General features: G+C 41.3%; 1 protein-coding gene across 2 annotated transcripts; it reads left to right on the top strand.

Annotated features, from left to right (window-relative positions):
* The first annotated feature begins 225 nt into the window (after window positions 1-225).
* Window positions 226-5,755, top strand: LOC115127795 (guanylate-binding protein 1-like). Of its 2 annotated transcripts, none has more exons than XM_065014559.1 (10): window positions 226-320; window positions 577-800; window positions 974-1,101; window positions 2,162-2,271; window positions 2,741-2,952; window positions 3,457-3,699; window positions 3,808-4,088; window positions 4,201-4,413; window positions 4,684-4,786; window positions 5,051-5,755. In XM_065014559.1, the coding sequence occupies exons 2-10, from the start codon at window positions 629-631 to the stop codon at window positions 5,449-5,451; spliced, it is 1,863 nt and encodes a 620-aa protein (XP_064870631.1). In that variant the 5' UTR covers window positions 226-320; window positions 577-628; the 3' UTR covers window positions 5,452-5,755. The 2 variants fall into 2 exon arrangements, with proteins under 2 accessions (XP_064870631.1, XP_064870630.1); XM_065014558.1 differs by having other exon boundaries at window positions 962-1,101.
* Window positions 5,756-17,695: the final 11,940 nt, after the last annotated feature.

The raw sequence follows: 17,695 nt of genomic DNA, 5'->3' as shown, positions 1-17,695 counted from the left end.
CTTTCTGTATCTGCAGACAAATAGGTACCACTAGTTACTACAGCCACAACGTCGTAGACCTAGCCTATTTCTATAATTTCCCTTCTTAAAATGTGATTTTAAACCTAACCTTGACACTGCTAACATTATGTCTACACCTAACCTTAAATTGAGACCAAAAAGCTATTTGTTTTGTTTTCATTCATTTTTATGATTACAGACCGTTTGACTTTGTGGCTGTGGTAACTAGTTGAAACCCCCTTGAAATAGATCCTCGAGATTGCGACATCCTCTGCAATTATACAGTTGGTTTGGAGCAGGCTTTTGGAGAGGTCGTTTATGTGAGTAGGCTACTATCGACTAATGCTTTTCCATAGCAGGAAAACGGTTACATGTTTGAAGACACATTTCGTAATGAAATTGAAGCTAAAATTGGACAATATTTTAACTTAACTTTTAATGTTGTATGCATATGGCTCAGCTGTTCAATTATGCAGATCTTAATAATATTTTTTACATAACCTTTGCAGTAGTCCTAGTCTATATAATATTCACATAATTCATCTGAACTATATTTAATTCATAATTGTATTATAGATAGAATATTTCTGGGCGCTGTAGGCGAATCATCCTGTGAAGCCACTTGACCATGGATTGCCCAATGTGCCTGGTCGAAAACGCCGACGGCGAGCTTCATGTAGTTCCTGGTGCCATCAAGTACCTGATGGGGCTGAACCAGCAAGTCGTAGTGGTGGCGGTGGTCGGGCTGTACCGCACCGGCAAGTCCTACCTCATGAACAAGCTGGCTGGAAAGAGAAAAGGTGAGACAGAGACTGACTAATGCTGAGAGACATATCTGAATTCACAAACTGGTTTGGGTTTAATCTGTGCCTCAATAGACAATTCCTAATTTTTTGCATCTGTACATTTATTTCAGAAAAAAAAGTATATTCAATTTTTTCGTCTGAAAACGGTCTTTGAGATATTGATTTAGGTTTTGCCCTGGGAGCCACCATCCAGTCCAAAACTAAGGGAATCTGGATGTGGTGTGTGCCTCACCCTGAAAAAAGACACCACACCCTGGTGCTGCTGGATACAGAGGGGCTGGGGGACGTGGAGAAGGTGAGAGGTCAAAGTTCAGTCTCTTTACAATTCACATTAGTAATCCAGCACAGTGAACAAATATCGAAACACACAAGCACTACATGACCAAAAGTATGTAGCCACCTGTTCGTCTAACATCTCATTCCAAAATCATGGGCAAACTGGGCCTTCCCCAAACTGTTACCACAAAGTTGGAAGCACAGAATTGTTTAGATTGTCATTGTATGCTGTAGCGTTAAGATTTCCCTTCACTGGAATTAAGGGGCCTAGCCCAAACGATAAAATACAGAACCAGACCATTCCTACTCCTCCACCAAACTCTACAGTTGGCACAATGCATTTGGGCAGGTAGCGTTCTCCTGGCATCCACCAAACCCAGATTCGTCTGTCGGACTGCCAGATGGTAAAACGTGACTCATTCCTCCAGAGAATGTGTTTCCAATGCTGTCCAATGGCAGCAATCTTTACACCCCTCCAGCCGACGCTTGGCATTGCACATGGTGATCTTAGGCTTTTGTGCTACTGCTTGGCCATGGAAACCCATTTCATGAAGCTCCCAATGAACAGTACTTGTGCTGACGTTGCTTCCAGAGGCAGTTTGGAACTCGGAAGTGAGTGTTGCAACCGAGGACAGACGTTTTTATGCGCTACGAGCGTCAGCCCTCAGCGGTCCCGTTCTGTGAGCTTGTGTGGCCTACCACTTCACGGCTGAGCCGTTGTGTTGTTGCTCCTAAACATTTCCACTCCACAATAACAGCACTAACAGTTCACCGGAGCAGCTCTAGCAGGGCAGAAATTAGATGAACTGACTTGTTGGAAAGGTGGCATCCTATGATGGTGCCACATTGAAAGTCGCTGAGCTCTTCAGTAAGGCCAATCTCTTGCCTTTGTCTATGGAGATTGCATGGCTTGGTGCTCGATTTTATACACCTGTCAGCAACCGGTTTGATTAAATAGCCGAACCCACTAATTTGAAGGGGTGTCCACATACTTTTGTATAGATAGTGTATTTGAAATGATTTAATTTCATTTAGCCGTATCACCAGTAGGCATGTTGCTGTTGTCATACTTGTTTCAGGGAGATTCTAAGAATGATGCATGGATCTTCTCCTTGGCCATTCTGTTAAGCAGTACTCTGGTCTACAATAGTCGAGGGACCATTGACAATCAAGCCGTGGAGAACCTCCAGTATCCTTTAAACCAATATCTATTTCCCCATGGCAAACCTCCCCTGTTTCCTCTCCTGTTGACTTTAACAGGTGTACATATCACATGGTTAGGGGATATTTCCCCCAACCGGGCCATTTCTTGGAACTCCCTCTCATATTGAAAGTGAAAGTGCTGTACATTTGTATATCTATTGGATGCTGAGCAAAATGCCCTTCCAGACCTGGAGCAATATATTGTGTTACTGACAGCGTTAATTACGTGTTTGCAGAATGTTTAACACACTGTACTTTGTTGGATCGATTCCCTTAGGGGTTACTCAGTGCATGTGGACACAGTCCATTCAATAAGGACCTGAAACAGCTCATATGCTATAACTGTTGGATAGCAAGTCATTGTACAACTGTAGCAGGCACATGTCAATGCAGATGCACATGCTTTAAAAAAACTTTGGTAGCTTTTATCAGTCGATCCTCAACCGTCCCTAAAGATATGTGAGTGAGCTGACAGAGCGGATCAAGGTGAATTCTTCCAGTGCAGCTTCATCCTCTCACGATGACGAGGAAGGAGGGGATGCCCAGTTTGTGCAGTTCTTTCCGAATTTTGTGTGGGCCGTCAGAGATTTCACTCTACTACTCGAGATCGACGGCAGAAATGTCACCGAAGATGAGTATCTGGAGCATTCACTGGAACTCAGAAAAGGTGACATTAGCACTAGCCACCACCCCAATGATCAACTGTGCACAATGTCTCTACATAGAATAGTGCACCATTAACAATTACACAGTTGGAATAATCATTATCTCACAAAGAGCATAAGGGTTGTGAAACAAGATGATTGATATTGGCTCTGCCTGTCAAAATGACCTATTATAAAATCATTCCTATGAAAATGTAATGTAGGATTACACTCATAATCAAACAGACACATAAACCAAATGATTTTATCCAGTTGGTTTATTGGACATAAGGTATTCTGCCTCATGTTAATTTAAGCATATCTCTGTATATGCTTGTCTGTTAATGACTGTGTGTTTGGATGGTGAACTCTAAGGGCCGGAACCCCAGACACAGATTAGGCCTCTAGACGAGATTCTCCACTGAACACACGTTTGTGTGCAGGACAAGGCCTAGTCTGTGTCTGGGAAACCAGCCCTAAAAATAGATTAATGTCAACTGTAATGGTGAATGCTGACTATCATTCAGGTGGGGGTAAAAAGAATCTGATGTACAACCTCCCACGAGAGTGCATCCGGAACTACTTCCCCTCGCGCAAGTGCTTTGCATTCCCCACTCCTACAACTCCTGCCAACATGCCCCATCTGGATTCCATGGACGAGGCTGACCTCTGTGGAAGCTTCCGAAAGGTTGCAGACACTTTCTGCCGCTTTATTTTCCAGGAGAGCCGTACAAAAACTGTCAAAGGGGGACACAAAGTAACCGGGAGAAGTAAGTCAAATATCAGCAGATTTTGCACATATGCATTGAATGTAGACTGTTATTGTACCACCAAATGTATACACTTATATTTTTCTTCCCGCCTCTATCTGATTGCAGTGCTCGGCCACTTGGTTAAAACCTATGTGGAGACCATAGCCAAAGGCTCTGTGCCCTGTCTGGAGAATGCGGTGCTGGCCATGTCTCAAATTGAGAACCAGGCTGCTGTGGACGAGGGCCAGGTAGTATACCAGAGGGGTATGGAGGAGGTGAAGGCCTTATTCCCTGTGGCAATGGGTCAGATTTCAGCTCATCACCTCCGCTCAGACCACCAGGCCACGCAGGCTTTCATGAAACGATCCTTCAAAGACGAAAATGGGGATTTCTTGAAAGCGTTGGCGGTAAGGGTCATCATTTCAGATCTGTGCCTGGTACAAACACTGCCTTAGTTCTTAACTCTGTCAAGGACCACTTTTTACAAATGCTTCCCTAAAACAGTCTTGACTCCTGCAGGTGGCCATTGCAAAGCACTACGCTGACCTTCTCATCCAGAACGAGGATGCCTCAGAGAAGAAGTGTGCGGCCCTTCTGGAGAAGCTGTCTGTTCCGATGGCCCAGAAGATTAAGGAGGGGATCTATGCCACACCTGGAGGATATGAGCTTTACTGCAGTCACCATGACAACATGGTGGCACAGTACCGGGCCGAGCCTGATAAAGGAGTTAGGGTAAGAATCCTTGCTAGGGCTGAAACATTCATCAAAATATCCATATTAAACACTGGAGCTGTTCTCATCTTTCAGGCCGATCCACTTAGTTTCAATTTCGTAGATGGATTGCTGTTTCTATCAACCTCTTATGATTTATTTACCTTTATTTAACTAGGCAAGTCAGTTAAGATTAGCTTCCATGTTAGCTTCCATCTGCAGCATCATACCAGAAACAGATTGCCATCAACCAATGATAAAACATGTAGCCTTTGGGGGTGTTTTCTACAGGCTGAGGAGATTCTTGAGCAGTTCCTGAGGGATAAGAGTCTAGAGAAGAATTCCATCCTGCAAGCTGACAAAAAATTGACAGAAAATGAGAAAAAGATCCACGGTAAGTCCAAAATATAGCATTGGGATGTTATTATCTGGTTGCATTCAGTTTTCTGGTTGGAGTGACTTCTCACAATAAATTGGTGATAATCTTGCACGAAGTCAACATAGATCTGGGATGTTTGAAAGAGTAATCTAAAAGTTATGGCCTACTCCAGAACATGGAAAAGATCAGGGGCTGTCTGTGACTCCATATGAGGGAGAACATGAGTAGTCCAGAAACTAAAGTGTTTTCCTACCTCAACTCTTCCTTTGGACCATGCAGAGGAGAAGGAGAGATCAGCTGTGCTGGAGCAGGAGAAGAAGGCTGCTGAAGAGAAACGGTTGGAGATGGAGCGCACCATGGAGGACGATCGCAGAAGCAAAGATGAGAAGTTGAAGCAGATGGAAGAGAAGATGAAGGAGGAGATGAAGCAACAGGAACAGGACTTCCACAGGGCCTTGGAGTGCAAGATGCAGGAGCAGAAGGATCTGCTGGAGAAGGGCCACAAGGAGAAGGCTGACTTAATGAGACAGGAGATAGAGGAGTTCAAGAAGAGCAACAAACCTGAGAAGGAAGGAGGTGGTTTCCTTGAGTCTACAGTCATGCCTGTTCTTCGACTTGGATTGGACGCTGCCAACACTTTCTTTCAATATAAGCTCATGAGGGGAGCTTTTATGAAGTAAAAACATTGTGTATTACTTGAGCAGGTACACAGATAGACACATTTCTTAATTTTCCCCCTTCCACTTTCCTCTTCCATGTTAGCGGTAATGCTGCAATTAGTTGGTTGTAGTTTTGGGTAGGGCAGACATTTCCATATGTTTTTGTTAGCTGCATGTGTGACAACTCCACCAGTCCTATTTATGATATCTTTTGCGAAGATGATACTTTTTTGTTTTTGATCAATTAGTATATTTGAGCGTAACCACAATTTGTTGTATTATTTGTTCTGTCTTTTCTGGTGGATTAAATATAAATTGCTACCAACTTTCTATGGCTTGTTTTAAAAATAGTTATATTTGGGAGATGATCTCCTTTTCAAATAACTGAAAGTGAGAGGTTGTAATCTGAATAAAGGAAAGAAGGCCATTCTTGAAAATAGGTTGAGACATTCTTCCTAATTTGCAATATAAATAGGCCCGTTTAATTTTGTCTGGCTTGCGGTTCCAAATAAAATATAATATTTTTTTCTGAAATAATAAAAAATACTTTTCGCTAGGTGTAGGCAAGACCATAAGCAAATAGGTAAACTGGGACCTTATCTACAGTTGCTTTATTTTTTATAATATATACACTTGATCTTTCTTGAATAAGTTCCTCCATTTCTTTTTGTTTTTCCTCTACATCATTCTGAGCCTCCATTGTAGAGTTTTTATCCTTTTGTTCTGTTAGACCTTTGTGGTGGTTAATTTCTGTATTATCAAATGAGGAGGGACAAACTTATCACACAAGTCAGAGTTATACTTAAACTGAATCTTTATTAGTGAGAAAAAGGTTTTTTATAGCCAAGATACACCCCTTTCAACCTACATGACGAACAACAGATATGTATAATGGATCACAAGGTTAAGATTTGTATGAAAGATACCTATAATACACAGCAGACAGTATCTGCTGTGTTAACAGTTTTCATTGCATAGAGACCAGTGTCTGGCCCTCCGACTCCAAACTGGAACCATCTCTCCCTGGTACCATATATAACAGAAACATTAACTCATGTTCTGTAATGCTCTTTAGGTTTTTTCACCCAAAATACATCATAAATCTCTCCTTTCAGTGTTATCTCCCAGAGGCCCATCCTCCGTAGAACACGCACAATAGTTAACAGAATACTCTATTCTGTTGCATAAAACAACCATTTGATGTGATAAAATTATTATTATAACAATCTTGCAATACCTTCTATTTCCTTTGTTAGTATGGGCTCTTTTGACCTAAATTGCTTTTGTTTTAGAGATGAGTACTGAATTTCATGGCCTCTAAAGGCTGCACATTTAAAATTGTCCCATACAATAAGGGGATTTGCTGTGCCTGTGTTATGTCTGAAAAATGTTCTAAATTCCTCTGTCCTAGTTTTTTAAAAGTTAGCATCCAATAGGTTTTGACTAAATGTTAAATATCCTCGTCCATGTGGAAATTCAGTAAGAGTAATGTATATGCCAATTATCTGATGGTCCGACCGCATTCTATCCCCTATCAACACTTTTTAAACTGTTGGTGCCAACGAGAATGACATAAGAAAAAGTTGAGACGACTATCTTGATTAAGCCTACACTACAGTTGAAGTCGGAAGTTTACATACACCTCAGCCAAATACATTTAAACTCAGTTTTTCACAATTCCTGACATTTAATCCTAGTAAACATTCCCTGTCTTAGGTCAGTTAGGATCACCATTTTATTTTAAGAATGTGAAATGTCACAATAATAGTAGAGAGAATGATTTATTTCAGCTTTTATTTCTTTCATCACATTCCCAGTGGGCCAGAAGTTTACATACACTCAATTAGTATTTGGTAGCATTCCCTTTAAATTGTTTATCTTGGGTCAAACGTTTCGAGTAGCCTTCCACAAGCTTCCCACAATAAGTTGGGTGAATTTTGGCCCATTCCTCCTGACAGAGTTGGCGTAACTGAGTCAGGTTTGTAGACCTCCTTGTTCACACACGCAATACCTTGACTTTGTTGTCCTTAAGCCATTTTGCCACAACTTTGGAAGTATGCTTGGGGTCAATGTCCATTTGGAAGACCCATTTGCTTTAACTTCCTGACTGATGTCTTGAGATGTTGCTTCAATATATCCACATAATTTTCCATCCTCATGAAGCCATCTATTTTGTGAAGTGCACCAGTCCCTCCTGCCGCAAAGCACCCCCACAACATGATGCTGCCCCGTGCTTCACGGTTAGGATGGTGTTCTTCGGCTTGCAAGCCTCCCCCTTTTCCTCCAAACATAACGATGGTCATTATGGCCAAACAGTTCTATTTTTGTTTCATCAGATCTGAGGACATTTCTCCAAAAAGTATGATATTTGTCCCAAAGTGCAGTTGCAAACCGTAGTCTGTTTTTTTATGGCTGTTTTAGAGCAGTGGCTTCTTCCTTGCTGAGCGGCCATTCAGGTTATGTCGATATAGGACTCATTTTACTGTGGATATAGATAATTTTGTACCTGTTTCCTCCAGCATCTTCACAAGGTCCTTTGCTGTTGTTCTGGGATTGATTTGCACTTTTCGCACCAAAGTACGTTCATTTCTAGGAAACAGAACACGTATCCTTCCTGAGCGGTATGACTGCTGCATGGTCCCATGGTATTTATACTTGTGTACTATTGTTTGTACAGATGAATGTGGTACCTTCAGGCGTTTAGAAATTGCTCCAAAGAATGAACCAGACTTGTGGAGGTCTACAATTTATTTTCTGAGGTCTTGGCTGATTTCTTTTGATTTTCCCATGATGTCAAGCAAAGAGGCCCTGAGTTTGAAGGTAGGCCTCAAAATACATCCACAGGTACACCTACAATTGACTCAAATTATGTCAATTAACTTATCAGAAGCTTTGAAAGCCATCAAATCATTTTCTGGAATTTTCCAAGCTGTTTAAAAAGGCACCGTCAACTTCGTGTATGTAAACTTCTGACCCACTGGAATTGTAATACAGTGAATTATAAGTGAAATGATCTGTCTTTAAACAAATTTTGGAAAAATGATTTGCTTCATGCACAAAGTAGATCTCCTAATCTACTTGCCAAAACTATAGTTTGTTAACAAGAAATTTGAGGAATGTTTGAAAAACCTAGTTTTAATGACTCCAACCTAAGTGTATGTACACTACTGACTTCAACTGTATATCTTACTAGGTCCGGAGATTTAAGCCTCCATATATCCACTAATTCTAATATATCCATTCCATTCACGTTTCCTGAAGAGCATGAAGGTGATAGTTTGTAGTGTGGTTTCCTTTCTGGTCCATTGAGGTATTTAAAACAGTATTTTAATCTCCCACCATAATAATATAATATTGTATTGCTTGTAGGGTTGATCATTTATTATCTATCTTTTCAAAGAAGTGTGGATCATAATTATTTGGTCCGTAAAGGTTAATGAGCCATATCAATTTATGGTCCAATAACGTATTTAAAATCATACATCTACCTTGCGGACCTGTTTGGACAATTTGCACATTCGGATCAAAATTACTCTTATTTAATATCATCACCCCTTTCGAGTTTCTTTGCCCATAGGATAATTATATCCCCCCCCCCCTCTTTTTCCACACAACTTCATCTGAAATTGTTGAATGAGTTTCCTGTAAACAATAGATATGATATTCCTTCTCTTTGAGCCAGGTAAATATTTTTCTGATTTTCTTCTTATCTGCTAAGCCATTACAATTATAACTGGCTATACTTATTTTACCATTCACCATAATCAGACACACGTTTCAAATCTATTCATCAAAATATATGTTCGTAGATTTACCATTAAAATGTACCATAGGGATTGAGTGTTCATATCGCTGTACCATGATATTTGCATTGCTACTAAGTAACCCTCCAATTGTTCTCCACTATTCCACCCACTAAAGCCCATCCCTAGTTGGGTAGTCATCCCAGTGACCGGCAGACCACCCCCGTCCCCCCGGATCCTTAGGCCCCCCGAGAGGCCAGGACCCATCCTTTGAAAAGAGAACACAGTGCCACCCACTGAACAGAAGCAGATCAACCGGTAAAAGCATTTCCAATGCTCTCACCTCAATCTGCTTTATATTTAGCCTTTCAAAATATATATATTCAAAAATCTTGCGCATCTTAATTTCCATCATTAACAATTCATATGTGTAATAATGTCGTCAGTTCATGCAAAGGATTGTTACCCATAACCAGGATTGCCATTGCATTACATTACATTTTTGTCAAGCACTTATTATTTTAGCAAACAAATATTGTGATTCATCCTATATTGTCCCTAACATCCTTACACCCTTGCAACAGATGTGGGACACACACACACACACACACACACACACACACACACACTTCCCCCACAATGCTTAACGGTTGTTACATCCCAGAGCCCAACTCAAGAAAGGAGCTGATTTACGAATGCATATACAGTTACAGTTGTTTGAGAAAGAATGCAAGATTGAGCAGAAATTTGCACAAATTTGAGATTTGACTAACCATAAAAATGGTGTATTACTTGAACATGTACACATTTGTTTGCTTTATCTAGCAATGTAAAGCGGAAAGTAAAGTTGATAGCCATGCTTAGTATCAGTATAAGCTTTATATGCAAGAGTGATGTATTATTGTTCTCATACAGTATATGTATTTACAGGTTTTGGTGAAATTATCACTGTACTAGTATAGCGCTTAAATCTAGAGGCTTTAATAAAAACATTTCTAGACTATAACTAAGACTTTTCTTTAATCATAATATACACTGAACAAAATTATAAACGCAACATGCAAACATTTCTAAGATTTTACTGAGTTATAGTTTATATAAGTAAATCAATCTACTGAAATAAATCAATTAAGCCCTAATCTATGGATTTAACGTGACTGGGAATACAGATATGCATCTGTTGGTCACAGGTACCTTTTAAAAAGTTAAGCTGTGGACCAGAAAACCAGTTAGTATCTGGTGTGATCACCATTTGCCTCACGCAGTGGAACACATCTCCTTCTCATAGAGTTGATCAAGCCGTTGATTGTGGCCTGTGGAATGTTGTCTCACTCCTCTTCAATGGCAGTGTGAAGTTGCTGGATATTGATGGGAACTGGAACATGGTGTCGCCACTACTTGTCGATCCAGAGCATACCAAACGTGCTTAATGGGTTACATGTCTGGTGAGTATGCAGGCCATGGAAGAACTGGGACAATTTCAGCTTCCAAGAATTGTGTACAGATCCTTGTGACATGGGGTCATGCAATATCATGCTAAACATGAGGTGATGACGGCAGATGAATGGCACAACAATGGGCCTCAGGATCTCGTCACGGTGTCTCTGTGCATTCAACTTTCCATCGATAAAATGCAATTGTGTTTGTTGTCCGTAGCTTGTGCCCGTCCATACCATAACCCCACCGCCACAATGGGGCACTGTTCACAATGTTGGCATCAGCAAACCGCTCGCCGACACAATGCCATACATGCTGTCTGCCATCTGCCCTGTACAGTTGAAACTGGGATTAATCCGTGAAGAGAACACTTTTCCAGCATGCCCACGGCCATTGAAGGTGAGCATTTCCCCACTGAAGTCGGTTACGAGACCAAACTGCAGTCAGGACAAGAACCTGTTAAGGACGACGAGGTCGTAGATGAGCTTCCCTGAGACAGTTTGTGCAGAAAGTCTTTGGTTGTGCAAACCCGCAGTTTCGTCACCTGTCCAGTAGGCTGTTCTTAGACAATCCCGCAGGTGGAGATTCCAGATGTTGAGGTCCTGGGCTGGTGTGGTTACGCAAGGTCTGCGGTGTTGAGGCCAGTTAGACGTACTGCCAAATTCTCTAAAATGACATTGGAGGTGGCTTAAGGTAGGAAATTAACATTAAATGATCTGGAAACAGCTCTGGTGGACATTCCTGCAGTCAGCATGCCAATTGCACACTCCTCAAAACTTCAGACATCTGTGGCATTGTGTTGTGACAAAACTGCACGTTTGAGTGGCCTATTATTGTCCACAGCATAAGGTACATCTCTGTAATGATCATGATGTTTAATCAGCTTCTTGATATGCCACACCTGTCAGGTGGATGGATTATCTTGGCAAAGGAGAAATGCTCACTAACAGGGATGTAAACACATTTGTGCACAACATTTGAGAGAAATAAGCTTTCTTTGCATATGGAAAATGTCTGGTGTCTTATATTTCAGCTCATGACATATGGGACCAACACTTTACATGTTGCATTTCTATTTTTGTTCAGTATACTTTTCATGGTCTTATACTCTTTGAGAACATTGTCTATTGAAGCTAAATATAATTCATTTGGATATTATATAATATGAAAAATTCATCTCTGAAGTTGCACTGTGTATAAAATGCATATCAGTTTATAAATAAATATATTCATTTGAATCCACTTTGAATCTTTTTGTGTTTAAGTAAGTAGTAATCGTCTGTTACTGACTCGCATCTGGAAAACCCCATTTATGCCTTCGTGGCCTGATGCACCTGTAAGGCGTCTAGGTGTAGCAGGTAAGACAGAGTCAGGGAAGGAAAATAATCAGGACAAAGAGATGAGTAATTCATGTAACTTTACTCAAAACAACCAACCCTCCAAGATTTTTAAATGTTTTTTTATTGAATATTAAAACCCCATTCCCCGATAGCTGCTACTCAAGCATCCGATACCCCACCGGAAAAAAGATTTCTTGCCCTCCATTTTATATTTCATATTTTTTAACTATATCCTCTCTAACTACTAGATTGTAGTAACTGAGGGAGGTGAACACAGCAGTCTTTGAGAAGATACAGCGTGCAGTGACTCAACCCACTCAAGTGGGGACTGCATGGAAGAGCACTAGTAAGCTAGTGACTCAGCCCTCATAACAGGGTCAAAGGCAGAGAATCTCAGTGGAGAGAGGGGAACTGGCCAGGCAGAGACAACAAGGGCGGTTCTTCGCTCCAGTGCCTTTCTGTTCACGACACTCAATCATAGGACCAAGTGAAGAGATTAGTTTTCAGTAAAGACTTAAAGGTCGAGCCTGAGTCTCCGTCTCTCACATGGATAGGCAGACCATTCCATAAACATTGAGCTCTATAGGAGAAAGCCCTGCCTCCAGCCATTTGCAAGCCTGCATTATGTGACCGTAGCGTACGTGTAGGTATGTACGGCAGGATCAAATCAGAGAGATGGGTAGGAGCAGGCCCATGTAATGCGTTGTAGGTTAGCAGAAAAACCTTGAACTCAGCCATAGCCTTAAGAGGAAGCCAGTGTAGAGAGGCTAGCACTGGTGATATGATCACATTTTTTGGTTCTAGTAAAGATTCTAGCAGCCATGTTTAGCACTAACCAAAGTTTATTTAGTGCCTTATCTAGGTAGCCGGAAAGTCGAGCACAGCAGTAGTCTAATCGTGAAGTGACAAAAAGCATGGATTAGCTTTTTCAGATAAGTTTCAGATATTTGCAATGTTACGAAGATGGAAAAAGCTGTCTTTGAAATATTCTTGATATGTTCCTCAAAAGAGAGATCAGTGTAATGCCAAGGTCCTTCACAGTTTTATTTGAGACGACTGTACAATCATCAAGATTAATTGTCAGATCCAACAGAAGATCTCTTGGTTTCTTGGGACCTAGAAGTAGCATCTCTGTTTTGTCTTTGTTTAAAAGTAAAACATTTGTCGCCATCCACTTCCTTATGTCTGAAACACAGGCTTCCAGGGAGGGCAATTTTGGGGCTTCACCATGTTTCATCAAAATGTACAGCTGTGTATCATCCATACAGCAGTGAAAGTTAACATTATGTTTCCTAATAACATCACCAAGAGGTAAAATATATAGTGAAAACAATAGTGGTCCTAAAACCGAACCTTGAGGAAACTTACAATTGATTTGTCAGATGACAAACCATCCACAGAGACAAACTGATATCTTTCCGACAGATAAGATCTAAACCAGGCAAGAACTTGTCCATGTAGACCACTTAGTTTCCAATCTCTCCAAAAGAATGTGGTGATCGATGGTGCCAAAAGCAGCACTAAGGTCTAGCTGCACGAGGACAGATACAGAGCCTTGGTTTGATGCCATTAAAAGGTAATTTACCACCTTCACAAGTGCAGTCTCAGTGCTATGATGGGGTATAAAACCAGACTTAAGTGTTTCATATACATTATTTGTCTTCAGGAAGGCGGTGAGTTGCTGCGCAACAGCTTTTTCGAATAAAAATGAGAAGGAACGGGAGCTTCGTTATAGGACAATCGTTTTTTTTTTCATTTTCTGAGTCATGGTTTGGCTTTTTCAAGAGGCTTTATTACTGCCACTTTTAGTGAGTTTGGTAAACATCCGGTGGATAGGCAGCCATTTATTATGTTCAACATAGGAGGGCCAAGCACACGAAGCAGCTCTTTCAGTAGTTTAGTTGGAATAGGGTCCAGTATGCAGCTTTGAAGGTTTAGAGGCCATGACTATTTTCATGAATGTGTAAAGATGGGATTTTTTAAATGTAGTGTCTCCATTGATCCTAGGTCCTGGCAGTGTTGTGCAGACTCAGGACATCTGAGCTTTAGAGAAATACGCAACTTCAAAGAGGAGTCCGTGATTTGCTTTCTAATGATCATGATCTTTTCTTCAAAGAAGTTCATGAATTGATTACTGCTGAAGTGAAAGCCATCCTCTCTTGGGGAATGCTGCTTTTTAGTTAGCTTTGCGACAGTATCAAAAATACATTTTGGAAAAATAGGATGATCGAGCATCAGTGAGGCTTCTTCGATATTGCAAGGTACTGTCTTTCCAAGCTAATCAGAAGAGTTCCAGTTTGGTGGAGCACCATTTCCGTTCCAATATTCTGGAAGCTTGCTTCAGGGCTTGGGTATTTTCTGTATACCAGGGAGCTAGTTTCTTGTGACAAATGTTTTTTTTTTTAGGGGTGCGACTGCATCAAGGGTATTACGCAAGTTTATATTTAGTTCCTCAGTTAGGTGGTTAAACGATTTTGTACTCCAACGTCCTTGGGTAGGTAGAGGGAGTCTGGAAGGGCATCTAGGAATCTTTGGGTTGTCTGATAATTCATAGCACAGCTTTTGATGATCCTTGGTTGGGGTATAAGCAGATTATTTGTTGCGATTGCAAACATAATGAGATGGTGATCCACTGAGTCGATGATGGCTCCGAAAGCCTTTTGGAGTGGGTCTGTAGAGTTTTCCATGTGAATATTAAAGTCACTATGCTAGTGACAGACTCCACTAAGCTGGCAGGCTGGATAACAGCCTGCTGCCCAGCCTGTACCCTATGTCATTGTGGCTAGAGGAGTTAGAGCCCTGTCTGATCAGCAGCTACACCTTTCTCCAGTCTCAACATTAACCAGAAGAGCCCAGTAAAACTACTAGGAAATAGTGCAACAGAAACACTGCTGTTCAACAATGGTACAATGGGGCCAAACCAGCTGTCACTTCATAGAAGTGAGTTCCTTAGTCAGTTCCTTAGTTTATAACCAGGGAGAACTGATGAGCTGGGATTTTCTGCCTCTAAACCCTATAACGGAGGCTGAGTCACTGGCTTACTGGTGCTCTTCCATGCCGTCCCTATGAGGGGTACGTCACTTGAGTGGGTTGAGTCACTGACGTGGTCTTCCTGTCCGGGTTGCCCCCCCGGGTTCATTTCGTGGGGGAGATCTTCGTGGGCTATACTCGGCCTTGTCTCAGGACAGTAAGTTGGTGGTTGAAGATATCCCTCTAGTGGCCGGTCACTGGGATGACAACCCAACTAGGGTCGGGCTTTAGTGGGTGGAATAGTGGAGAACAATTGGAGGGTTACTTAGTAGCAATGCAAATATCTGGAGTATTTCTCCTGTCTTATCTGGTGTCCTGTGGGAATTTAAGTATGCTTTCTCTAATTCTCTCTCTCTTTCTTTCTCACTCTTTCTTTCTCTCAGAGGACCTAAGCCCCAGGACTATGCCTCAGGACTACCTGGCCTGATGACTCCTTGCTGTGCCTTTTCTAATGAGTTTTTCCTAGCCACCGTGCTTCTACACCTGCATTGCTTGCTGTTTGGGGTTTTAGGCTGGGTTTCTGTACAGCACTTTGTGACATCAGCTGATGTAAGAAGGTCTTTATAAATACATTTGATTGATTTGATTGATTGATGAGCTGAATCTCTACATGGAAACATAAGCCCAAGCTTTCACATGAAAAAGAGACACATGCTGTCTTTCAGTCACCTCATATCAATTTAATCAAATAAAAACATGAGTACATCAGCAGCAGGACAACAAGAGGAACTGTAGTTATGGAATTATATGAACATATCTCTACTCAGTTGACCTGTGCCCAGATCAGTTTTTGATCCAGGATGAGACATGCAGTAATGATACTCCTATAGGACTAATGATCTTCATTAATCTGCTGCTTGGACACACCACACACATCAAGACCTGAGGGGAATGTCACAAAGCAGGATCAAGGAGTTATCCACCTTACTTTGACAAACATATATACTGTGCTGTAACCTTCTGAATAAACCCGGCATTGACCAGCATAGGCTACCAGCCTTCATTGTGTTTTCTCTGGTGGCCAGCATGTTTTTTTGTGGTTTTGCCAGTGACCAGCCTTCATTGTGTTTTGGCCAGCATTATCTTACTTTATGCTGGTTTGCAATATGATGTCTAACTAGAATCCAGGCTGTGTGGCTAGCCAACAATTGGGACTTTTATTCAACCCCAATTTACATTTGGAATGACTGTCAGGATTAGAAAAATTATGAAATAACTCCAGACATCGTCTCATACAATTCAAGGTATTACACAGATTACACTATTCCAAAACCAAACTGCATAGGATATTTCCTGATACATCCCCTGTGTGATAAATGTCAGGCTAGAATAGTGGGGAATAAGGGGGAGGAATAAGTGGGAGGAATAAGGGTGTGGGGGGGTGTGGGGGGGGGTGACATCTACCCTCTTTCTTTCTACCAGTGCTTGTTCTGTATGTCGTGTTCTGTATTATTTGTTTTGTACCCAGAACTCTGGGTCTTGTTGTTTCTGTCTGCTCTTTTATGTTTAGATAAGAATGGTATACTTGTATTTTATACCTATACACAATTCTTGTGTGTGTTCAATAAAAACATAGGATAATGATGGGTGTGGTTTTGTCGACCAGCTTGACCAGATAGATCAACCAAACTCAAATCGCGGTCCGGGTCTGGACCCAGAGAAGGGTCAATACGGACCGGGTAACATCGCATTCAGTCATATCAAAATGAATACATTATTTTTAGGACAGCTTTCAAAAATCAACTGGGCATGACGTTATTTCTAACTCAGCAACTCTCTCTCTGAAGCAACCCTCACCTCTACTAGTTCCCCCGTCTAATTCAACCCCTCGTTTTACCCAACCACATAAATGCAAATATCCTCTGTGGAACCTCGGGACAAACAGACAGAAAGATACAAAGATTTGACCACTGTTCAAGTGTTAATATCACAGATGGAAGAAAGAGCTAAGTTAGCAGTATCTTTGTTAATATGACATGTTAAAAAAATACTCAAAGACGAGTGGACGGAAAAGTATGCGTACAAAACCAACGTGCCTGACATGCAGCAAGTCCGTCGTCCTCGTGAAAAGTGTCAACATTAAGCTCTATTATGACACCAATCACATCCCAGATCCACCAAAGTCAATTACCTGACAGCCAAACAACGTGCAAGGGACTGTTCATTGCGGATAACTTTGGTTTTACTGACGCTGAGATGGTAAAATAATCCTTGTGTGGAGTTACTGACACCTTGCTTGAATGGAAAATATAAAACTGATCCCACTGTCAGATTCCACAGCAATGAGAACTGAAATATTTGCTGAAGTTTTGACTTAACAACTTGATGAGGCCACTCAAAATGCACCATGTACTTCATTAGATGTGGATGATTCAATGCCCAGCTTGATGACTTCACTGTTGGAAGAGAACTGCTGCTAATCCAGAACCTTCTTGGTCATAAATGTGACAAAATTGTCAGAGGAAGAAAAACAGATTTTCAGATGGGTAGATGTCACATCACTGCAAATGGAGTTGATTGAGCTGCAAGGAAATGTGGCTTTGAAGTAGCAGGCTTATGATTGTGACCCTGCCACCTTCTGGGGAAAGATGGTGCTTGCAGCTGATGTCCCAGTTCTCAAGTAACTGGCACTACACATACTGACCATGTTCAGCTCCACATACAGCTGCCTTCTCCATATATATAAAAATTTTTATAGTACTTTTTACCCCTTTT

The sequence above is a fragment of the Oncorhynchus nerka genome, unplaced genomic scaffold, assembly GCF_034236695.1.
Source record: "Oncorhynchus nerka isolate Pitt River unplaced genomic scaffold, Oner_Uvic_2.0 unplaced_scaffold_2659, whole genome shotgun sequence".
NCBI lineage: Eukaryota > Metazoa > Chordata > Actinopteri > Salmoniformes > Salmonidae > Oncorhynchus > Oncorhynchus nerka.
This window is presented reverse-complemented; position numbering and strand designations above follow the sequence as displayed.